Below are 25644 nucleotides of genomic sequence, written 5' to 3' on the forward strand. Positions count from 1 at the left end.
CCATTTGGCAGGAGCTCTTTTTCCCGTCAGTAGATTCAGACCCACCCTGTCCTTGTTAATGGCTACACAGCATTCCACAGTGTGGCTCTACCACAGTTTACATAACCAATTCCCCACAGATGGGCGCCTGCCAATTTTTTGCTTCTCTGAGCAGTGCTGCAGTAAATAAGTGTGGAAATCTCTGTGCACTCTGAGCGAGTATTTACATGGGATACATTCCTAGGAGGGGAACTGCAGGGTCAAAGGAATGAAAGAATGAAAGGCTATGCAGTTCTCCTGCATAGCCAAGCTGCCCTTCCACCCTTGGTGGCTGGAGGGCCCTTAATCTGACAGGCTAAATGACATCTCATTTTGAAGATGTCTTCTTTGATTGGTGAGTAGACTGAAAAACATTTTGTTTTCCGGCCATTTGTATTTGTCCAACCATGAACTGCCTGTTTCTATTTTTCTGTTGTTTGTCTTATAGAATTTGCGGGAACTTTTTCTATACAATGGCTTTAACACATAATGATTATATTAAGAAACCTCCTCCTGTTTCAATTATTGAACAGGGAAGTCTTTCTACCTCCACTCTATTGTTGTACTGGTAAATGCAATCCATTAAAAATCACATCACACATGCACTGCAAGGGTGGTTGGGCAAATTTTTCTCAGACGTCTCCCTGTGTGCCCTAAATCCCACTGATAAAGCTCCCCGAGATGCCATCCGTACGTCCACCTCGCCCTGCCTGTACACCCAGGCCCTGTGCTCTGGTCTGCACGTGAACAGAAGTATCATGTGGGGATACGGTCCCCACAAGGGTGGTAGGAAACTCCGGTTAGCCATTCCTCTTCTGAGAAAGGCTGGTCTCTAAACTCATTCCAGTCACCAGCCAACTCCCAACCAGGGGTTGGGAGATACTTTTTCTTGAGTCCTGAAATCACACCAAGCCCACTTTGGTCATTCCTGGGTATGTGGGTGGGATCAGAGGGATGGGATAATGGCCCTTCCCTTACCCTACCCGCCACGTGCCCTGAAGAGGAAGAAGCTCTGCAGAATCCAGGAACTTGTTCTGCAGGTTCAAAGTAGTGTGGCTCCAGGATTTGGGCCTTCTTTAACTATAGGCCAGGCAGGAACCTGCTCTCCTCAGCAGCCCTGCCCTACCTTAACTCTGACACAGGGCTCTAGAGACCATCCTGTGGGGTGGGCCTACTCCTCTGCCCTCAATCACCACCCATGGCCGGGATCTCCTTCAGTGAGATCAGGATGTCCCTTGCTGGAAGCGCATCCTCTCGTGACCCTGAGTTCCCTCTGAGGGTAAGGGAGCAAAACTCAGCTGAATGTGCTGGCACTTAGGTGGAGGGAGAAGGTGAGAAGTGGTGGGGGAGAAGGGGCCAGGGACAGGGAAGGGGCAGCATCAGCAGCAGGGAAAACCAGGGGCCAAGGAGTGGATTCTGGGTGCCCCTGAAGGTGGACATAGCATGATGATGACGAAGAAGATGGGGCGAGAATAACACAGGGACCCAGAGATGAATGTCTACGCTGCTGCTAGCAATGGATAAACAAAAGGGGAACCGACAAGTGAGATAAGAGCAGCTAAAATGTGGCTGGCTGCACAAAAGTAACCTTAATTATAGTCATTCGGACTAGCCGCTTAGCATTTACGCCTAATTACGGGGCCGCTCAATGATGAGTGTCAGCAGCAGGTCACTGCAGCTGTCGTGACTGATCGTTACAGCCGCAGGTACAGCTGATCTTTCCAGCGTGCTGTTAATGCAGATTGGCTCCGGATCCCTTGGGCAGCAGCAGTGGGAACCAAGCGGATGACGACACGCATTACAAATGCGAACTCATTTAATTCTCACAAAAGCCCCTGTCCACATCCCCTACAGGCCCCGTGGTTTTCACAGAAAGAAGAAGTGCAACTGGCCCGAGGTCCTGCAGCTGAAGGGCAACAGAACAGGGGTGTGAACCCCGGCTGTCTGGCTCTGCCCCTCTGTGCCCCATGATGCTGTCTGCAGAGGGCACGGTTCCTGCTCGGCCCACTCGGCATCCTCTGCCCTGTGTCCCCTGCCACCCCCTCCTCACCTGTATAGCTGCTGGAAGGAAGTGAGCGCTCTGGTCCTCCATTGAGTTCTGGGGCTCCTTCTGCCTCTGCCACTTCCTTTTTCTCCTCCTCTTCCCGGACCTCAGGGGCTTCCCCCGGTGGCTGCTCCATGGCTGATTTCCCCTCGGCGCCACGCCTGCAGGCCCGGTCATAGCTCTGGCATCATCTGGGTCTGAACGCAGACGGACCTCTACAGGGCAGCTGCCATCAGCCTGGGCCAAGGAGACAGGGAGAGGAAGAGGGTGTGAGAAGGGCATGTGAGAGGGCTACCACCGGGCGGGGGGGGACAGCAGGGAGGGGTCTCCCCTGCTCCTGCTCCTTCACGACAGGCACGCCTCCTCCCTGTAGTGCTAGCCCATGGGCTCTGCTCCTTGCACCCCGAGTCACTTCCCCTCCTGCCCTTTGTCTGCTTGGTTCCTGAGGCAGGTCTGTGGGGTTCCGAGCAGTCTCCACAAACCAGACAGGGTGACACACCCCTGCACCACCTTTCCCTGCCTCCTCGGCCCCATCCTGCTCTTGGCGCCACATCAGAATGACTTCAGGGGCTTCTTCCAACTCTGGTCCTCCTGGAGGTCCTGATATTATACTTCCTAACCCCCGCCCTGTCCCCTCCAGCACTCAGGCTCTCCTACGCCGCAATTCCTGAAGGGAGTAGGTCCTATCCTTCCTGTGTTTGGGTGTGGGGAGACAAAAAGACCGGAGCCCCTGCGGTGCTAGGCTCACAGCTGGCAGCAGATCTGCAACTGGACGCTCAGCAGCACAGCCATCAGGTAAGCGGAGATGTGCTCTGTCCAGGAATCTTTCCGAGGTAGGGTTACTGGGTGGTGACTCCTGTGTGGAGGAGGCAGTTCCAACCCTCGGCAAGTGACATATTGCCCACAGATGCCACCATCAGTGGTGGTAAGACCATGAGGTGTTGTGGGGCAGTCGTCCTGGCAGGGAACAGTAGGGAGACACCTTGAGAGCGGGGTGGATTTTGACCAGAGATGGCACGGAACTTGTCTTGGGGACAGAGCATGAGAAAAGACACAGAGGCAGCACAGCAGGGAGTGGTGAGGAGTCCCGGTGGCCAGGGAGTGAGCACTGTGGCAGCGAGGATTTGGAGGGACGCTGGGAAGGTGGGCTGTGTCCAGGCACGCATGCATGACTGACTCTATCCTGAGGCAGTGCAGGCTGTGGGAGGATCGAAAGCAGAAAAGACCTGCTTTAGGGCACCTGGGTGGCTCAGTTGGTTAAGCGACTGCCTTCGGCTCAGGTCATGATCCTGGAGTCCCAGGATCGAGTCCCGCATCGGGTTCCCTGCTCAGCAGGGAGTCTGCTTCTCCCTCTGACCTTCCCCCATCTCATGCTCTCTCTCTATCTCATTCTCTCTCAAATAAATAAATAAAATCTTTAAAAAAAAAAATTAAAAAAAAAAAAGAAAGAAAAGACCTGCTTTAGGGAAATCCAAGCAGCTGTGGGCCTTCTGGATGTGCCACAGGCAGCTCAAACTCAACCTATCCAAACAGAACCCACCATCTGCCCCCAAACCCGCCCCTCCTCTGGTAATCCCTACTTTGGTGACCCACATGTCCATCTACCCGCTTATCAAAGCCAGAAGGCAGGGGTCAACGGAGACTCTTCCCTCTCCCCCACTGCTCTACACTTGCAAACTTGGCTGGACACTGCAACCACTGGGGAGTTTTTCAAAATATGGATGTCTGGGCCTGTCCCCAGAGATTCTCATCTGATGGTTGTGGGGAGCTGCTTGGGCACTGGAATCTTTATTTTTAATTCTCCTGGTGATTGTCATGTGCAGCCGAGCTTGAGAACCACTGTTCCACAGCAAGGCCGCTTCCAGCGGACAGTAAATCCTCCCTCTCTCATCATTCCTCTCCAGCAGGCTTTCATTTTCCCTTGTTTGGACTGACGACAACCTCTTCAAGTTTGTCAACAAAAGGCAGTTTGGAAATTCAGCCCTCAAGTCTAAGAGCTGGGAGTTGGGAATCTGGAGCTGTGGGGAGCATCCTCATTGATTTGACAGTCACGGAAGGGATTCAGTTCACCAAAGGAGAAAGCAACGTGTCAAGGGAGGTCAGGGGAATAGGCACCAGAGCAGTGGCCAGACGCAGGAGAGACGTGGGACAACCAGACAACTCAGAGTCATGGGAAGGGCTGTTTCACGAGGGAGCACTCAACCGTCTCAAATGCTGCGGGGTTGAAGGGTGATAAACTGACACATGACCCCTGGATTCAGTGACCACCAGGTCATCAGTGACCCTGTGAGGCAAGTTTCAGTCAAGTGGTTAAGACGGAAACTGGGGCTCTGAAGAATAAGTGGTAGGACAGGAGGCAGGACAGCAAACGGAGACTAGGTTTTTGGTAAATACGTCAAGGAAATAAATGTACTGCCTCGAGAAAGTGGCAAAGCCAGGAAGAAGTTTTTGGACTAGAGGAGACTCAAGTAAGCCATGGGTAGAGGAGAGGTCTGCAGAGAAAGACCGTCTGAAGATTCCAGGGGGAGGCTGGGGCAGAATGACTGATGAGAGGGGACTAATTCAAGGGCACAGGAGGAGGAAAATACAAAGAAGTATCGTGGCAATTGGGGAGGGGTGATTAAAGCTCATCCAGGATGGCCTCACTCTTTTAGTTAATAAAGTAGGCGGGAAAGTTGTCCACTGAGAGTAAAAGATGGGACTTGAAGAAAGCAAAGAGGCTGGGTGGACGCACTTCGGTAAACATGACAGGGAATTAGCTGGAGAGCAATAAAAAGAACTGTAGCAAAGCCACAGTAATTAAAACAGTGTCGTACTGGCACAAGAATAGACAACCAGTGAAAGAATACAGAGTCCATAAATAGATGCAAACACACATGGAACTTCAACATGTTACAAAGACAGTACTTCACATCAAAGAGAACAAATGGATTCTCCAATAAACAGTAATGGGACAACGGAGTAGCCATCTGGAAAAATTAAGATGGATCCCTACCTCAAACTTTATATCAAGATGAGGTCCAACTAAATAAAAAAAATTTTTTTTTTAGTTAAAACAAAAATATATGCATTATTGCACACCTGGCTGGCTCAGTCCATGGAGCACGCAACTCTTGATCTCAGGGTCATGGGTTCAAGCCCCATGTTGGGCATAGAGACTACTTAAAAAAATTATATATATATGTGTGTGTACATATATATACACATATATATAAACTTCCTACATGGTAGAAAAAAATCATAACAAAAAACAGATAATAAACTGGGAAAAAAATATTTGCAACTCTCATCAAAGGACTAATTTCTATAAAACATTTCCTATAAGTAAGTAGAAGCAGGGCACCTGGGTGGCTCAGTCGTTAAGTGTCTGCCTTCGGCTCAGGTCCTGATCCCAGGGTCCTGGGATCGAGCCCTGCATCAGGCAACCTGCTCAGCAGGAAGCCTGCTTCTCTCTCTCCCACTCCCTCTGCTTGTGTTCCCTCTCTTGCTCTCTCTCTCTCTGTCAAATAAATAAATAAAATATTAACAAAAAAATACAAATTAAAACAATTCTCAAATACACTTTCTACGATCAGATTAAAACAAATGCTAACACGTTGCTAAACATGTGGGGAAACACAATCTCACACATCCCTGGTGGAGAGGTAAGCTGGCACGACCTCTGAAGAGGGTAATTTGCCTACATTTCTCTAAATTATAGGTGCGTATATCCTATGACCCAGAAATTCCACTTCTTTGTGGAAATCTTTGTGACATTTCTGTAACCTTCCAGTTTTTTCAAAACAGAGGTTTTTTTTGAAAAGCTAAAAAATTCTGGCTTTCTGGTTTCTCTTGAAAACTGGGCAGACCTGGCCACTGGGTGCCTGCATGGCCCCGACACCACCCTGGGAGCTGAGCAGTGGCCTCCTTTTTATGTGGACAGGTGCTCGCCACTGGCACCCATGGTCTCGGCTACTTCCTGCGGTCACTCCCTAGGCTGCTTCACTCATGTGCACTGCATGAGGTGTCCCCTCCTGTGGGAACCCGAGTCTAGTTAGCATAAATCAGTTCCTCAAGGATCAATGACTGATCATCAAACCAGACCCGGAGCAAGGCCAGGGAGGGGCTCCCGCCACTTGGCTCCGATTACAAGTGGCAGCCTTCTCGTTGTTTACCTAATGCCATTCCCCCTTCTTCCTTACTGACGCCCGGTTTCTTTGGATCAGGCACGTGCTTAGCTAAACGCTCCATTTCCCAAGCTCCCCTGCGGCTACTGTGTTCACGTGACACAGTGCTGACCAATACGTAAACAGAAATCTACTGGGAGGGCCTTCTGAAAATAGGTTTTCTCCCTGATCAAAAGAGACAAACGTTTACCTTCCCCCCTTCCTGCCTGGACTAGGAATAAGGGCCCGGACGCGGAGCAGCAGAAGACAGGTTGAGAGGGCAGGGCGGGAGGAGAGAAGGGGTCTCGGGCCGCTGCTGAACCAGCCACGGAGCGCCTGTCTCCAGACTCCTTGCTGCGGGAGACAACGAAACGCCTGCTTTATGAGGCCCTATTTGCCAGACTTCAGCTGCCGGCAGCTGAACACAATTCTAACTGAAACAACACGATATCGGACACTTTGCTGAAGAGGAGAATGGGATCGTGCGAGGGGGTTGACACCAACACTGGGAAAAGGACCTTGGCGATCACCGGGGGCAGTTTGTGGACATTGTGGCATGGAGTAAACTCTCCAAAAACATCAGTTATTCTCTGAATAACAAGGGCCAGAGACACCGGTTCATCATGCTCCAGGACTGAAAAGTCTGGGGCAGGTGAGGGGTGAGAAAGCCTCAACCAGGCCTGTGCCTGGGGGGGGCTACAGGAGGCTTCTGAGGAGCAGCAGCCAGAGTCTGGGCAGCGTGCTGACAGAAGGCTCAGACAACGTGACTTCGACGGAGCTGCAAGCACAGCGGTGGCAATGACCACAGGGTAAGTAGTGTGAGGCTGAGAACAAACTGCTTCTGGATCTGCGGAGCTTGGCTGTCAGTGGACACAGGGAAATGCACACCAGACTGTGGTGACAAGAGCCGGGGAGAGAGGGACATGAAGATTTGGGGTCCCCCTTAGCAGCTGGAAACAGAGGAGGGAAAACTACAACCCTGTCTTGTATAGATAACTTGACAAAATATTTTCTCGCTCATTCCCTCATACCCTCTGATCCTCTGGGTGACTCTGGGGAGACGGGACAGAGTTCACAGTCAGTCCTGAGTCCTGGAAGGAGGGGTGGGAGGTGACTGAGCCCCCGCTACACGTCACGTCTGGTGCATGAAAAACAGGCTCTGCTCACTCCTCCCGAGCTCCCACAGGCGAGCCCTGTGAGCTGCCCTGCGGAGGTGAGGGAAGTGACAAAAAGCTCAGGCCTGCGGAGCCTGACAGAATGTCTCTCGGAGAACAACGCGAAGGATAAAGCAGAAGACCACAGGGTTTCAGACACAACGGGGTCTGAGCCTGGCCAGGCTTCCGAGGAGCCGCGTGCACTGGGCCACCTTACGCACCTCTGACGCCTTGAGCCTCAGCTGCTGCTTCCATATACCTACTGGTAGAAGGTTCTTTCACATGACCAGAGGAACTGTGATCAGCTTCCGGGGGTGCAAGTGGATGCCTCTTGAAACAGATGCGGTTCTGGGCTCTGGCTAGAGTTTTGGATTTGGGGCCAGGGTCCCTGGATTCCAGGCAGATGTTCGTCCCCTGACTGGAGTTGTCTCTTCTGGCTGGGACCAGCGGAAGGGGGAGGAGAGGAGAAGTCTGGTTGTTCTAAAACCCACACACATCCCTTGGGCTGTTTCATGTTTAGATGTAACCGCTGTGCTGCAGCCCATCCCTGCATTTTGCCAGAAACCATCCATTTTCACACAGCCCCGGCTGTCCCATTTACAGCTGAGGTCTGCCCATCTCCCGGCAGCCACGGCCGCCCCACCCCCATCCCCACCCGGTGGCTCTTCTGCGCTTGCCAGGTCAGGAGCCACTTTGATCCCGGGGGCCCTCCCTCCACCCCACTGGGCCCAGGCCCGCAGGCTGGCCCTATCCCTGCAATGGACCTTATTTCCCTTCCTTTCTTCAGCCCTAGCACTTAAAGTAGCACACCCTGGCACCAGGTCTAACTTCGGTGTGGCTGAGAAGCCCAGGTTTTTGCTACTGCGACCCCCATTACTGTGCCAGAGCCAGAAACCCCGATTGTGTCCCAGCTTCACCCCACTTACGAGGTTGGTGCTGTCAGCAGAGAGGACAAGGGTCCTGCGGCCAGAACGAAGAGGTGCTGTTCTGTTGCCCTTAGACAAAAAATGGAGTCTCTAGCAAAGGAATTTCTTATAAAACAAATGCCTGACTACCCTGATCCTGGCATGCACACGTGTGTGTTGTTTGCATACATGCTCACACAAGCCTGTAGTGCAAGCAAACCCAGTGCTCCCATTCCAGTACCCTTTTTTTTTTTTTTAAGATTATTTATTTGAGAGAGAGCACGTGTGTAAGCAGGGGGAGGGGCAGAGGAAGAGGGAGAGAATCTCAAGCAGACTCCATGCTGAGCATGGAGCCAGACACAGGGCTAGATCCCACGACTCCGAGATCATGACCTGAGCCAAAATCGAGAGTCGGACGCCTAACTGACTGAGCCACCCCTCCAATACCCACTCTCTTGCCCCAAGAAGAATGTCTGGCCTTCTGAGGGAAGGTGGGGGGAGGCGCATGCTCCATCCATTTGCCATTGGGCAGGTCTAGTTCATGGGCAGAGGTAGGAGCTTGGCCCAAGTGACCCAGAGCTGTACAGAGGCCTGGTCTGGGGCCGGAGCAACCAAGCCACCTGGGGCCCTAATCCATCCCCCAAGGTCTGGACATCCTCAGGAGGTGGAGCACCCCTGCCACCCACCGGCAGGCTGCATGCTCCGACTGGGCTCAGGCAGTGTGCTGGAGCCCCACTCATCTCTCACAGCTGGGGTGCAGCCTGACAGCCTTCTCCCTGCACCAGAGCCTAAGATGGGTCACAGCTCTAAGCCTCCAGCTCCCCACCTCCATCACAGTGGTACCAGCTTCCATTCTCCCAGGGCTTACTATATACCAGGCTCTGTGTGCACAGACATGTAATCCTCACAACAACCCTAAGAGTCAGGTACTGTTACTACATCCATTTAACTGATGAAGAACTTGCGCACAGAGAGGGAAAGTAACTGGCTCAAGGTCACACAGTAACTGGAACAGCAGGATTGGAGTCCAGGCAGGTTGGTTCAGGTGTTAATCACTGCACTGCGTGCCTTGCGTGTGGTGCTGGGTACGACTGTATGTCCAGAAGACGGTATGTGCCTGCCCTGTTGGATCTAGTAGCTGCTCTTAGCCTCGGTCTGGAGCCATCACTGTTGAATTCTTTGTCTAGCTGCCAATCCCCAACTGTTTTTCTGTCAAGAATACCCTGGGTCAAAGTCCTTCTGGATACTCCCTGCCAGAAAATGACTGCTGTGTGGTAAAGACAGCCATAGGCTCTGGTCCCTGGCTCCTTCTCCAGCCCCACCCCACTCGCCCTGAGCGGCAGCACCACTCTCCGACTCTACAGGCTCGTACTGGCCTCAGCCTGGCATGCTGCCCCCTCCACCTCTCTCCTTCAAGAGTGGGCTCTCCTGCACCTCCCTGTGGAAGCTCTCGCTGACCGGCCCCATTCTGTTCCTTCCTAAGGCAAACCTGAGCCGGGGCCCTCCAGATCTGCGATCACTGCAGCAAACTGCACTGTCAGGCAGCTGGTCTGGCCTCACCAGGCTATCAGTTTCCCAGACAATGCCCTCTATCTTGCTGAGGTAGGTCCCCAGCACCTGGCACAGTGCCTGGCATCCAGTGAGTGCTCAGCACACACTTGCTGGACAAATACACAGACATTAACCTTAGGCACAGTGTTTTTTCAGTCTTAGCATTGCCACTGTATCGGTTTTCATGTATTATCACCCCTGAGATGCAATACTCCATAGAAGTTAATTCCAGGCGCTTCTGTGTCAGGCTGGATTCAGACCTTGGCTCTGCCCCACCCTCTCTGTGACTTGGGGAGGAGACTAACTTCAGAGTTCCTCAGCCCGACATCTGGGACGCTACTCCCTAGCGTGAGCAGAAGTCAGGAGGTTTAAATAACCACACAGCCAGGGCTGAGTAGTGCTGAGTATCCGGTAAATGCCCAACAAATAGGGACGGCGGCTGCTGCCGTGATCATCACTGTTGGCTCATCTTCAGGGATCAAAGGGAGCAAGTGACATTCCAGGTCTAAAAATGGGCTAGCCTACTGGAATTCCAGGGACCTAAACTGACCCAGAATTTCCCAATTCCCTGCCTTACAATCAACTGTGTAGAAGAGAACCGACAGGGAGCTCCCTACTCTGGGCATGTGCTTCTCCTTCAGACAGCTGGACCCAAACCTTCCTCCACTTCTCGTGCTCCCCCGCCCCAATGCAGATGACCCAGTTGTTGCCCTTTCCCCCCTCACCCACTGCAGGGGGATGAGGGTCAGCAGTCTCCAGATCAAGGGCAGAGGTTACCCCATATCCCTGGCGAGCGCTTTCAGGATCAGCAGTGAGAGAGGCCATGGGAGAGTGGGCCTGCTTGGCTCTGTCCCAAGCTTTCCCATCAATCATGAATCCGGGTACTGACCCAGTGCCCTGGTTTTCCAGGCCAGCAACTCCATGGGGCTCTTTGCTCCCCATTTGCCAATCCAGGTCACCCCACCCCTCTCAGGGCATAGGAGAGGTCTGTGTGGCCTTCTTGCTGGCAGGCCACCTGAAACCAACCCCCCAGAAGTAGTGTGGGGGCTGGTTTTATTCAGAGAGATCTGGAACCAGAGAAAACACAGGCAGGAGGCCACCCCTGCCCCTCACATTTTGTAACTTTTCCAGTTCCACCAAGAGTCAGCCCCTAAGCCCTGCGGAGTGGAGCTGAGCTAAAATAAAAGGAAAGCTGCCTTAGGGAGCTACTGAGAGTGTGGCAGGGAAGAGATGTGAGTGCGAAAAAGAGGGCTCTTCACTCAGGATCCGCGGGACCTGAGTATGCTGGGGGGCCCAGACACCTCTCCCACTATAAGGGTTAAGGCGCTGAGCCACTGCCGTGGCTGCCTTGGGCTGAAGCCACTGAAGACTAAGGAGATACCAAAAATCTCCAGTTTTGGGGCGCCTGGGTGGCTCAGTCGGTTAAGCATCTGCCTTAGGCTCAGGTCATGATCCTGGGGTCCTGGGACCGAGCCCCATGTCGGGCTCCCTGCTCAGCAGGGAAGTCTGCTTCTCCCTCTTCCTCCCCCACCCCCGATCGTGCTCTGTCTCTTGTTCACTCTCTCTCTCAAATAAATAAAATCTTAAAAAAAAACAACCCTCCAGTTTTTACAGACAACACAATCTCAGTGATGTCAAAACATGTACATAAGGCAATAGAAACAAAACTGGAAAGACATGGCCCAAACTGAATGGTATTTTTCTCTGAAGGGTCCAGTTATGTGCTTCTTTTCTTTTTCTTTTCTTTTTTTTTTTTTTTAAAGATTTTATCTATTCATTTGACAGAGACACAGTGAGAGAGGGAACACAAGCAGGGGGAGTGGGAGAGGGAGAAGCAGGTTTCCCGCCGAGCAGGGAGCCCAATGTGGGGCATATGCTTCTTATTTTCTTATATTTTTCTGTGTTCTCCAGTTTCTTCACCATGAGCATAGGTTACTTTAATGATGAGAGGGGAGGGGGGGAGACATTTAAAGAAATGTGGTGGACAAAGAAAACAGAATCATATGCTGAGATACTGCTGTGGTAAAAGAAAGGCCTGCCCAGAAGAGACCCAGATCTCTCCTCCTGGAAGCCTGAGGGAGGAAGGAGGACCCACTGCTGCTCAGAGAAGGCTCCTAAGGTAAGGGTGGTTGTGCCAATGGGCAGAGGGCCACACCGGGGGACCTTTCCAGAACACTTCTCGTCTGAGGGCCTCAGGTGCTATGGCTCCTAATGCTGTCAATGCCCTCCATTCTTCTTCTGGGCCCTGCCAGCTGCTTTCATTCACTCACTCAACAAATATTTGTTAAGTACCTACTATCATGTGCCGGGCTACATGAGGCAAGCAAGCAACACAAATATGGAACTAGGAACCACGAACAGGGCTCCGAAGGACAAAGGCCAAGCACAGTGGGGGCACACTCAGAGCGTGCTACCCTAGCGTGGGTGGTCAGGGGAGGCCTCTGACTGAGAGGCAGGCCTGCAGGGTTCTGGGCCATGGGGAAGAGAGATGTGAAAAGGCCCCACGGAGAGAAGATGGCATGGCCCCTTTGAGAGCACAGGAAGGCTGGTCTAGCTGGGGCTGGAGATCACTTCGGGCTTCAGAGGGCAAGCTGAGGATGTGGGTGTTTATCCAAAGAGGAGGAGAGTGCTTAGGAGGGTTGTGAAGAGGATGGGCAGCATCAGAGCTGCATATGAACTTCTTGGGCTGCTGTGGAGGACAGGTTGCAGATGATTTCAGCCGGGCTCTGAGAAGCCAGGGTTACAGCAAACCTAGCTGGGCACCGATGGGAAGGAGAAGGCCACCTCCCAGAGCCCTGGAAGGCTGGGCATGGGACGCAGCCGCCTAGTCATTCCTGGGAAGATCTGCACGACAGAGCGGAGGGGTGAGGCCCTTGCACGGTGCTGTGTGCTTCTCCAGCTGCCCCAGCTGTGCCTTCTCAGTAAAACATCAGTGCAGGGTTAGATGACCTCCAAGGCCCCTTCCTGCTCCGACTTCCTTGGCTCCAGCCTCCTAGCACTGTCCTGGTCTTACTGATTCCCAGCTGTGACATACACACGGATCTGGGGAGCAGACGTGGCACTTGGCACTGCTTGGCAGGAGGCTGACTGCCGCAAGTGGCCATGTTCCTGGGCCCGACAACTCCATGCAAGCCCCGCAAACTCCCGACACACAGCTCTCATGGCCGGCACACCAAACTGTGGGCCAGTGGCCCCGCTCTGGGAGCTACATGGTGACAGGGCACAGACCAGATGCCACTACACATACCCTTTTCTTCTTAAACAACAAAGACCAGGACACTAGCCAGCCCTTTAAAGTTCACGAAGCGCCTTCGGGTACACAATCCCATTTAATCAACCCGGTGGGAGGGCGGCAGACAGACTAATGTGTGTTGAGCACTAGAATGGATTATTTCACTTTAAAACCATGATGACCCTCCCAGGGAAGCTCTAACTCCTGCTGGCCACATGAACAAACTGGGTGAGGGAACAGAGGCTGGTGGCAAGGGAGGGGCAGTGCACTGAGGGGGTGGCCAGGTCTAGCGAGAGGGAACAAAACTCTGCCCAGCCCAGGAGAAATGGGACTCACAGTTGGAAGGGGGAGGCAGAAACGGGGGTGAGCAGGGCTGAGTGACTTCTGAACCTCTCCAAAGGGAGGGGAGACAGGAAAGAACCCTATAGCTAAGCCAGGATTGGTCAGTCCTGTCCAGGAGAAACTGTGGCTCCCAAGTTCAAGCTTCACCTTTAACAATGTTCATGTCCTTTGACCTTGTAATTCCCCTCATAGGAAAATGCACTGTGCTGTTCAGGGCAGTGTTATTTATAATAATGAAATCGTTTTTTATAATAATGAGAAATATTTATAGTGAAAACGAACAGAAATGACTCTATGCCCAATACAGGAATGGTTACATAAATTAGGCACCCCCTGAAAAATGGAGTACTATACAGCCATGGAAGTCATGTTTCCATACAGTATTTAATAACTTATTTTTAAGTGAAAAGTAATAAAATACAAAATTACATAGACAGCATTATTCCCATAAAAATGACAAGAGAAAGAATGGAAGGAAGTTCCCTCGTATGCATAGGGTGGTAAGTGATTTACCGTTTTTATGTTGCTGTACTTTTTGAACTTGATGTACCAAACATGTATTATCTTCATCTTACACTTAACCCATCAGAGTATGTGATACCATTGCTGGATCCTCCCTCCTTTACATCTTTTCTTACTTGGCTCCCAGGCTTCCTGGCTGCTCCTACGCAATCTCTTTTGCTGGTCCCAGTCAACTCCCAATCTGAAGGTCTCTTTCATTTTCCAGCTACACTCGCCCCCTGCATGATCTTAAACTGGCTCGTAGCTTTCAATACCTTCAATAAATATGCTTATGACTCCCACATTTATTTCTCCAGTTCCAGCTTCTCTGACATCTCCACATGGATGCCCAGTGGTATCCGAATGGAGCCCTTGACCTTCCCCCAAGGTCTTTTCCATCTCAGTAAAGGGCATCTCCAGGCTTCTAGTTGGTCAGGCCAAAACGGTGAAGTCAGTGAATCCTGTGGGCTCTGCCTTTAACAAACACCCAGAACCGAATCACTTCTCACCACCTCCACTGCTATGATCCTGGTCCAAGCCAACATCCTCTCTTGCCTGGATTATTCCAACAGCCTCCCAACTAGCTTCTCTGCTTCTGGCTTTGCCCCCTACTCTCCACACAGCAGACTGATCCTTTTAAGTCAGATTCTGTCCTTCCTGTGACCAAATCCCTCCAGGAGCTTCCTGCCCATCTGTACAGTGGCCTGCGAAGCCTTCCGGAACGGGGGCCCTGCCCTATGGCTCCCTTCCTGGCATAATATGCACAGGCACATGGCCTGCCTGCCGGTGGTCTTTGCAGCTGTTCCCTCCAGCTGAAAATGTACTTCCTCAGGGCTCTGCTCCCATGTGACAGTCAACCTGATGTCGGGGAGGGTCACTGGCAATGAAAAGATGTGACCAGCAATGGACCCATGAGCCAGACCCAGGTGACTGAAAGCTCCCCACCCCCCTTCCCAGTCTTTGGAATGTGGTTCTGCTTGTCTTTCCCGCTCTCCGGAGGCTGTTCCAAGGACACGGCCTTGAGATAGTGATGTGCTATTGAAAACACCAACGAGGTATACATGACTGACTCCAGTTAAGACCTCTTTGTAAGCTTTTAAGATTTGGTGGGTGGATGTGCAGCTCCATTTGTCTTGCTGCCACCCAAGATAAGCCTTGCATGTAAGCTCCCTTTCCTTATTCAAACTGCCACTTACTAACCTGGAGTGGCCTGCCTCTTTCTTCGGTCTCTGCCTGCCCTCTGCTCGAAGGGACGCCTGACCACCTAATTTAAAACCATCCCAGCCCACCCCCAGGTAATTCCATTTCCCTTCTGCTTCCATTTCTTCCATAGCTCTCACAACCATCTGGAATGGTGTGTGTGCATCCATGTATGTGTATGTGTGTGTGTGTGTGTGTGTGTATATATATATATATATACACACACACACACACACACACACACAAGTTATTTTTAGGGGCGCCTGGGTGGCTCAGTCGTTAGGCGTCTGCCTTCGGCTCAGGTCATGATCCTTGGGTCCTGGGATCGAGCCCTTCGTCGGGCTCCCTGCTCTGTGGGAGGCCTGCTTCTCCCTCTCCCACTCCCCCTGCTTGTGTTCCCTCTCTGACTGTGTCTCTCTCTGTCAAATAAATAAATAAAATCTTAAAAAAAAAAAGTTATTTTTAAAAACTCATTTGTTTACTGATTGTCTCTCCCCAAAAGAATATAAACCCCACAAGGCAGACATTTTCACCTGTCAGATTCACACTGATCTTCAAGGCTTACAGCCACAACTGGCAGATAGTCATTGCTCAATAAATATGTACTGAATGAATGAATAACTTTTTATAACTGAAGAAAAGATTTCCATTCATGGCCCAGCCTGAAATAGCCCCACAGAGATCTGTCCTCAGATTCTGTTTTCCAGGGGTATCCGAGCCTGCTCGCCAGACCATTCAAGAGAGGAGCTCATCAGGCTTACAATAAACTGGTAGAAATGCACTGTAGGGAAGACAGGAGTCCAGAAACAGCTGGTTGAGGGTACCCAGGTGTGGTCCAGGCCAGCTCGTTTGCTAATCTGTCAGGTGACCTTGGGAGGAGATGGTTCATCTTTCGTGGCTTAATTCACCTCCCCGCCCGCCGGGAGGGAGTGTTGGGTGCATCTATCTCCCACCTCCCCTTTGATTCTAAAATCCTCTCACTGAGCAGACCCGACAGGTAGTAGTCAATGGAAAAAGGCCTAGGTCACTCACAGCCTTTAGCTCCTCTCAGGGTAGGGATGGGGAGGTGGTGACAAATCCTCAAGTGCCTTTGAAGTGTTTACACTCCAGTCAAGGAGGAAGAGAAGACCATACCTATAAAAACCTCAGGGAAAGCTGCACACAGACGGGGAAGGGGTGGGGGGAATGGCTAAGAGGAAATGGCTTCTGCTGGAGGCCTCAGGGAAGGTTCAAGGCTAAGGAGAGCTGGGTTGTCCAGAAATGATCTCAAAAGTAAAATATGCTCACCAGAGAAAAATTTAAGAATTCAGAGAAGAAAATAAAATCAAGGAGTGGGGAGATGGCTTTTTAAATACAGACTGAGGGGTAGGGTGTTCTAGGTTGGGGAAATGCAGGGTCTTAGGCCCAGGACGGGGTAGATGGAGAGAGACACAAGCACAGGGTGGCAGGGACCAGAAAAGGCTGGGGAAGGAAGTCATAGCCAAACTGTAGCACAGAGAACCTCCTCTAACTCTCACATGGGGCCTACCCAACTTCTGCGAATCACACTGTACAAAGTGTTTCTATGTGCCGGGCATTATTGTAAGCTCCTTACAATAGTGACTCACTGGGGCTTCACAAGTGAGAACTATGAAACAGGTACTATTATCATTCTCATTTACCGATGACAAAACGGAGCAGGAAAGAGTGAAGTAATTTCCACGCCCAACTGAGCCAGGATCAGGATACAGAGCCATGAGCCAGTCTGCCTTCAGGGTGGGAGCTCTCAACCTCTCCACTGGACTGCTTCTTGCCTCCACTCCTGAGCCCCTCTAGTGCTAAAAAGGCTCCTGTATCCTGGCAAGTAGACCCATCTTCCAATGAACCTCCACTCCCGGTCCAGATCTGCCTGATCTCTGGTCACCAAGTCCCTACCTGCACCTCCTCCCCCCTCAAGCCGTCCTGTCCAGGTGAGACCTCTCAGTTACCACAGCAATTGTCACGGGACCCATTCTCGACCCTCCTCCTCCTTCGTTTATCATGCCTTCCTACTGTGTGGCTCCTAAAACCCCTAATGGTCAAGATGAAGCTAGAGCGTTGGAGTGGCAATACTTTAAACCTATCTTTCCTCCTAAGTCAGTAAGGGGCCAAAGTGTCATGAGATGCTTTCCTCTAGGTGCTGTTTATTAACCTTTGGATAAGGCAATTCGACAAATTACAGTGACTGCCTGGGCCCTGCTGAAATCCAGACCCCCAGCATGACTCTTCTCTGTCTGGAGGTGAGAAGAGAGTGGATACAGTGGGGAGAGTGTTAATGCTGGGCTATATGGCAAGAGTATTCCCAGCTCGGTCTTTAATATGCTGTGTACCTCTGGGCGACCTTCTAACCTGTCTGTGCCTCAGTTTTCCCATCTGTAAGATGGGATTAGTATCCACACGCCTTCCCCAACGGAAGAAGCAAGGCTCTGGTGAGATATTCAAAGTGAAAACCATTTGTATTATACAATCTATACACCAAACTATCAATGGTGGTGATCTCTCAGGGGTAGTATTTGTTTCTTCTCTTATGGCTTATGTGATTTTTCTAAATTTTCTATAATGAACATGTGCTGTGTTTAGTAAGCAAAAAGGAAAAAAAAGTTTTAAAGGTATGATACAAACAGGAGACATCATTATTTTAGAGAAGCAAGATGAAGCAGAAGAAGCTGAAGAAGTCAATCTCATGCTGTGACCTTCTGGCCCATTCCTGCCACGGAGCTCTCTGCAGAAGCCCCAGAGCAGCAGGTGGCCCACACGTGGGGCCATGGCAGGATGGCCCTGATACGCCGCTGGGAGGGGATGGCGAGGAGTCACGTTGCACATCTGCCTCACACCCATTTCGTTTAAGACAATGATACAGAGCCGACACACGTTTGCCCAGTAACACTGGGAATGGGAGAGAGGAAGGAGGTGTGTGATGGTGGGACATTGATGGCATCAATGTCTTTTGCAAGGAAGCTGAGGAGAAGAGCCAGGAGTCTCCTTCAAACACTTCTTGCTTTCTCCCTAACGAAAGCTCTGGATCGCACTTGAGTGAAACCAGCTTGGGAACTAAGGGTGAATGTGGACACCGGAGAAAGCAAAGCTTGCCTGGTGCTGGATCTCAAAAGACATTTTCAGAATTTGCTTTCTGTTCTCCCTTTCCTTTTCTTTCTTTTTAACGTTATTTGAGAGAGAGAGAGGGAGGGAGAGGGAGAGGGAGAGGAGGGGCAGAGGAAGGGAATCCCAAGTAGACCCTCCCTTCCCCCCGAGCGTGGAGCCCAACATGGGGCTTGATCTCATGATCCGGAGATCAAGATCTGAGCCAAAACCAAGAGTCAGATGCTTAACGGACTGAGCCACCTAGGTGCCCTCCCCCCCCCCCACCGCTTTCCTTTTCAAGTACACACCTATGTGGTTGCTGTCTAAGGTCCCAGATAAGGGCCTAGTTAACAAATATTTGAAAAGCATGAAGTCCCCCAAAGAGGAAAGGGAGAACCAGAGGTGAAGGAATGAAAGGACAAATCAAAAAGAGTATTCAAATCTCAGGAACACCAGAACATACTTTTCAACATCAAAGCACCTTAGAGAGTCAGAAAACTGGCCCACGCCCTCACCTTCCAATTTGCATATCGTTTTGACAGCAGCTTCTGGATTTTACGCCTGTATGACAGACAGCCTTCAGAGTTCTCAGTGGGAAAGCTGGTCAAAAATCTGCCATCTCACTTCTCAGGACTCAGAGCCAGGACGAGGATGTGCAGGACAAGATGGGGAAATACCAGACATGGAGCGACTTAGGGATGACACTTGGGGAATTCATTCAGAGAGCGGAAGGCCTCACATGTTGGGTCATGTCAGGCTCCTGATACAGATTTCTGCCCTATCCGGCAGGAGGAAGAAGGGGCTCCCTTGAAAGAATCAAGTAAAGCACTGCCACTGTTCCCCGAGTGTTACCACCAGTAATGATGGGGAGTCTTGTCTGTTCCTCTGGGGTTCTCTCCAGGAGGACCCTCTGTCCCTGCCTACTTGGGGGTCTCTCCAAGATGCAGTGCCCAGGGAGGCCATCAACCGGGATAGAAGAACTCCCCAGAATTCCCCTCTGGGCCCACAAGGCACAGCTTGCTCCTGGTCAGGCCACTCTGGCCCTGCCCTGAATTTGGCCACTTCCCCGGAGGCCTGTGAAGACGAACAATTCAGGGAGAAGCAGCAGGAACTTGGGAAGGCTGACTCTCCCGGACTCTCAGCTCCACAGCAATAGGACAACTGGTCCTGACAAACCAAATCCTGACTGAGCCAGAGCCACTGTTTTCCTCACAACAACTGCTCCCAGGAAGGGCATGAGGAACAGACATTACTCACCAAGTGCTCAGGTGCTACTTGCTTTGAAGAGAGCTGCTAACTGGGAAGATGTTGGTCTGGTGGGCTGGTGGGCCTCCAGAGCAGCCCTAGAGTACTCCAGAGTCACTGCCACAGCCTTCCTTTCTGCTTGCCTCCTTGAGAACCTCCACCCAAATCCTAGGGCGTCCAGAGCACACAGGCAGTGTCTCCCCACCCACAGTGACCTGCTTGGCAAGGTTCTGCACACCTTTCCCCCATTAATACTTCCTGTCTCCCTCCCTCCCCCCAGGAACCCAGGCAGGCTGAGGCAGTACCCCCTCCATCCATCTAGACTGTCCTTGGAATTCACGGGCCAGTTTGGGGATCCTGGGCACTGATCCTAACAAAAGCCAAGGCTAGGTCTGGGAAACCTGCACTTACCTGTTTGGGGAGGCGGGGGCTGGAACGGGGCCAGCAGCTCACCTTTGTAACATCCACACAAAAGCATTTATTCCAAAGGTGGCTGAGGAGAGTCCAAGAGCCCGCCTACCAGCTTACCTGAGGTGCCTGGGCCTTCCTACAGAACAGCCTGCCACGTGCCAGGGAGGAACCTGCACACGAGAACCACCTCCCTCTGACCTCTCACCTCGGACCCTGCAAGGGCTGGTGTTCTGCTGGATTCTGAGCAGTAGTACTTAGAGCTCGCTGCCACCATGACAATGACGGGGCACCTCCGAGGAGGCAGACTGACGTTAAGGACAAGGGCAGGGCTTTGGCTCCAAAAGAACAGCCTGTGAGTCCTAGCTCTGCCACTCACTAGCTGAGTGGCCTTGGGCAAATTGCTTCACCTCTCTGAATATCTATTTCCTTTTATGTACAACTGTTTAGCCCAGAGAGATGATGTAACTTGTCTACAGCTTTGGGGAGAGATGGTTGTAGAGCTTGGTCCCCCATCCCAGTTTCCTGGCTTCCAGGGCCTTTTTGACAACACCAAGATGCTTCTCAAGAGCAGGTGCAATTGACAGAGAAACAAGTAAGTGAAAAGTTCCTTCCAAAGTTCTCTGCCTTAAAACAAAAGTTGCCTTCCCAGACACCAGTTTAACCAGGTGATTAAAGTTAGCATCACCTTTACTGGGGCCAACTGGGACCATCATGTTGCCTGATGTGGAGCATCAGGAAGCACTCAATACCTATCTGGGTTCTCACCAAAAAAACGATAACCAGAATCTACTCGCAAGGAAATGACCGAACAAATATGAAATGTGGACAATCAATGACACAGTGTCAAGCAAATGAACAGACTGTTAGCAACTGGTGAATCTTAGTGAAGGCAACAGATGTTCACCACACTATTCTACTTGCCTGTAGCTTGGACCTATTAAATGAAAAGCAGAGAGGAAAAAGGCACTTCTGCCTTCCGCTCACCCATGACTCTTAACAAAGATTCAGTTGTATCATGTTATCTATCCAGTGTCTGGAATATAAAAATCCAAGCTTCTCTGCTTGTCATTCTTGAATGACACTTCTTGGCACAGCAGAGATCTCACAGAGTTTTCTAGGTTCATCTTCCACAAAACTCTACAACCTGAACCACCTTCGTCAGCCACAGCTGTTTACACACTGCTTCCAAACAGCCAGCCATTAGTTGGAAACCCATTTATTGAGCCAACAACTTTCATGGAGTACTCTCTAAGGTCATGCACCCACCTTGGGTAAGGCACAAAGCCAGGCCCCAGAAACATTGTAATAGACAAGACTCGGTGGCTGCCCTGTGGATCTTATCTGCTAGGGAACCCTACAGTAGTTGGCACAATAGTTGGCTTTTGTCAAGTCCTGCCTTTTGATCTCTCACTCTCTCTTTTTTAAGTAGGTTCTACACCCAGCGTGGAGCCCAATGCGGGGCTTGAACTCACGACCCTGAGGATCAAGACCTGAGCCAAGATCAAGTCAGATGTTTAACCAACTGAGCCACCCAGGCACCCCCTGCCTTGTGATATCTCTTGACTATACTTCCATATAAGACTTCCTTCTCAACATTTCTTGGGAAATTTACCTGTTTTATTTAATCCCCAAACTTGAGAAATATCAATTGAAACATTGGGAAAAATAGGAAAAAGTATGATAATACTCTGGTGAGAATTAAAGCTTAACAATCAATCCAGAGATGTTACTGGTTCGAAGGAATCCACTGACTTCAAGTCAAACAAAAGCAAGAACTAACATGCAGAGTTGAAGGTTAAGGCTGGCATCTCGGAACCAGGGCAGGAATGCGAAGGAGAGAAGTGGTCACAATCTAATCGAGTCTTGCTTGTAGCCACTACCACGCTCTAAGTGTGTGTTTATGGCTCTGTTTGCCATTAATGGTGAGCCATTCTTGTAACTATGTATTAATATATTTATATACACAGTATGTACAAATCCTGCAAGTACTATTCTAACGAATAAGTTTGGAAGGAAAATAAGTCCCTAAATTGGCAATTCTGACACACAATTTTGTGTAGTGCTCTAAATTTTGTTAGGAGATCCATCTGTTAGGTTATTCAAATATACTCAATAATGTTCACTGGCATTTTCCAGCGTTTGACTATTTGATATGGAAGAAATACAGACAAAAGATGTGAATATTGTGGAATTCTAGGACACAAAATCAGAAATGGATCTAAAATCTGAATTAATAAAGCATTATTGTAGTAATGTAAAAGCAGTAACTAAATCAAAATTGGGGCAAGCAAAGTATTTTCATCACTAAAATAGGAAATGAGCCTATATGAGTAATATGTGCCTCAATGTCCGACTCGAAGATGCTTTTGGACACTTGCGTAACAAACAAACCAATCTGATTTGGGATGCCTGGCTGGCTCAGTTGGTTAAGCGTCTGCCTTCGGCTCAGGTTATGATCTCAGGGTCCCGGGATCGAGCCCCACATTGGGCTCCCTGCTCAGCGGGGAGCCTGCTTCTCCCTCTCCCTCTCCCTCTGCTGCTCCCCTGCTTGTTTTCTCTCTCTCTCTGTCAAATAAAAAAATAAAATCTTAAAAAAAAAAAAATGGGCAAAAGATTGAATAGATACTTCACTAAAGAAGATAAACAAATGACAAGCACACAAAAAGATATTCAACATCCTTAATCATTAGGGGAAAAGCAAATTAAAACCACTACATACCTATTAGAACGGCCAAAATGAAACAAAAAGTGACAATACCATGTGCTGACAGGGTTATAGAGAAACTGGAACTCTCATACATTGCTGGCAAGGATTCAAAATGGCACAGTCACTTTGGAAAAGAGATTGGCAGTTAAACATACTCTCACCGTAGGTCTAGCAATCTACTCCTAGGTATTTACCTAAGTGAAATGAAAATCTTTGTTCAAACCAGCATGTGAATGCTTTTTCAAAACTGTCAGGAATTGGGACGCCTGGGTGGCTCAGTCATTAAGCGTCTGCCTTCAGCTCAGGTCATGATCCTGGGGTCCTGGGATCGAGCCCCGCATCGGGCTCCCTGCTCCGCGGGGAGCCTGCTTCTCCCTCTCCCACTCCCCCTGCTTGTGTTCCCTCTCTCGCTGTGTCTCTCTGTCAAATAAATAAATAAAATCTTAAAAAAAAAAAAAAAAAACTGTCAGGAACTGAAAACTTAAAGGCCCCTCAACTGAAGAATGGATAAACAAACTGTGGTCCATCCTTACCACAGACTACTACTATTCAACAATAAAAAGGAACAAATGCAGGCAATAACAACAGATGAATTTCAATACATTATGCTAAGTGAGAGATTAAAAAATGGTATGTACTTTATGACTCCATTCATATGACATCCTGCAGAAGGCAGAACTATAGGAAGGGACAGTAGAGCAGGGGTTAATGATATGGGGGGGTTTGACTATGAAGGAGTGGGTCAAGGGAATGTCATTGTTTTGAGGGGGTCAGGGCACAGTTCTTTATCTGGATCATGGTGGTGGTTTATGACTATAAATTGCCAAAATTTACAAAACTGTACACCAAAATGGATGAATTTTAGTGTCTGGAAATTTAAAAATAAAATTTTGTAATTAAGAATAACTTTTAGGGCGCCTGGGTGGCTCAGTTGGTTAAGAGACTGCCTTCGGCTCAGGTCATGATCCTGGAGTCCCTGGATCGAGTCCCGCATCGGGCTCCCTGCTTGGCAGGGAGCCTGCTTCTCCCTCTGACCCTCCCCCCTCTCATGTGCTCTCTCTCTCTCATTCTCTCTGTCTCAAATAAATAAATAAAATCTTTAAAAAAAAAAAAAATAACTTTTAAATATTAAATGTTTGTGGTATTATCTTTAAATCATTCAATGATTTCTTTTTTTTCTTTTAAAGATTTTATTTATTTATTTGACAGAGAGATAGAGAGAACAAGTAGGCAGAGAGGCAGGCAGAGGGAGAGGGAGAAGCGGGCTCCCCACCAAGCAGGGAGCCCCATGCGGGGCTCGATCCCAGGACTCCAGGATCATGACCTGAGCCGAAGGCAGCCGCTTAACCAACTGAGCCACCCAGGTGCCCCCATTCAATGATTTCTACTGGGCATTCATTTTGTGTTAATGTTCTCATCCTTTAACATTTTCTATTATCAAGTATCCGTATCAGAGATCATTTTTACATGTTAATAAAATATATAATATAGTCTTGTCACAATACAGTGTTCCTAATAATAATAAACCATGCATTTAATATTATATCTTTTTTCATTTTTTTACAGAAAAACTTCTGAAACTTTACCATAGAAAAATAATTCAGTTTACTATGGTCTCTCATTCTTACTTAAAAACTCATAAATCCAAGAAACAACAAGTGTTTCTGCCCTACAATCCAGTAATCGTACTACTGGGTATTTGCCCAAAGAATACAAAAACAGTAATTCAAAAGGATACGTGCACCCTTATGTTTATAGCAGCATTATTTACAATAGCCAAATTATGGAAGCAGCCCAAGTGTCCATCGACTGATGAATGGATAAGGAAGATGTGGTATATATACAATGGAATATTATTCAGCCATAAAAAAGAATGAAATCTTGCCATTTGCAACATGGATGGAGCTAGAGAATATAAGGCTAAATGAAATAAGTCAGAGAAAGACAAATACCATATAATCTCACTCATATGTGGAATTTAAGAAACTGTAGAACAAACAAACAAATGAAAAAAGAGAGAGAGACAAACCATGAAACAGACTCTTAACTACAGAGAACAAACTGGTGTTTAGCAGGGGGGAGGTGGTTGGGTGGGGGCGGGGTTGGTTGAAACAGGTGAAGGGGATTAAAGAGTGCACTTGTCAGGATGAGCACTGAGTGATGCACAGTATTGTTGAATCATTATATTGTACACCTGAAACTAATACAACACTATGTTAACTATACTGGAATTAAAATAAAAAACTCAATAAAAATTCAAAAAATAATACAAATAACAAAAACTTGTAAACAAAGGTTATGAAAGATACAGAATAACTTGTGATTTGGGCAATTCCCGGGAAATTCGATTCCTTGTTCCCAAATCCTGAAAAGTTAGGAGCTGTTGGGAATTTGGAAGCACCAGAGCCTTGACACTTTCCCAGGCAGCCTTTGCTATGACCCCCATGGTAACCTTCTACCCACCTCTAGCCGGAGCCCTTCTATTAAAAAATTGTTTACGGGATTTGGGAACTATGTGCACCAGCAACTGACCTAGACTCACTCCTAAAGGGGGAGATGCCAAAAGGAGTAAGTCAGAGACTGCCCTTGAAGACAGCTAGCACACAGAGAGCTGTGCGATGGAGGTCACATGGGCGGTGGACACTTTGGAGGAAGAAATATTTTCAACTCAAGAGAAGCAGGGATCGTTTTGGAGTAGTTGTTAGGGCCCTTCTTCCAATGGGCCAGAAGGTTGGCAAAGGCACTCCCAGGGAAGGCCAAGGTGAGCCAGGCAAGGCAGCTGAAAACACCAAGCATGTTTGGGAATGGAGAGCTTCTTTTGGCTGGGAGTCCACCTCTCTGATGGACAGATAAGGGGCCCAATATGGCCGGCCTTGACTTCTTACTTCCTAAGTGGGTCTTAATTCTGAGGCAAGGGGGAAGGCAGAATCAGAGAAGTGTTTTGGTTCCAATGCCTGTAAGACCAGAGAGAGGCCGAGACTCTCACTAGGGGGTTTCTGAAACAATACAGTTGAGAGAGGATGAGGGTCCGAAATCTCATCTCTCAACCCTTCCAAATGCTACACTGTGTTCACCTGGAACTTTCCAGCA

General features: G+C 49.5%; 1 protein-coding gene across 4 annotated transcripts in view; it reads right to left on the minus strand.

Annotated features, from left to right (window-relative positions):
- PPARD (peroxisome proliferator activated receptor delta) overlaps positions 1-25644 on the minus strand; it is a 79668-nt gene that overhangs the window by 12262 nt on the left and 41762 nt on the right. For 2 of the 4 annotated variants that reach the window (XM_021684662.1, XM_021684660.1), the window contains exon 2: positions 2069-2299. In XM_021684662.1, coding sequence (XP_021540337.1) covers positions 2069-2198 — 130 coding nt within the window. In that variant the 5' untranslated portion in view covers positions 2199-2299. Of the gene's footprint in view, positions 1-2068; positions 2300-19448; positions 19596-19847; positions 19914-25644 lie in introns of those variants that run through there. The other 2 variants (XM_021684659.1, XM_021684661.1) reach the window with 2 other exon arrangements.

This window comes from Neomonachus schauinslandi, chromosome 8, assembly GCF_002201575.2.
Source record: "Neomonachus schauinslandi chromosome 8, ASM220157v2, whole genome shotgun sequence".
NCBI lineage: Eukaryota > Metazoa > Chordata > Mammalia > Carnivora > Phocidae > Neomonachus > Neomonachus schauinslandi.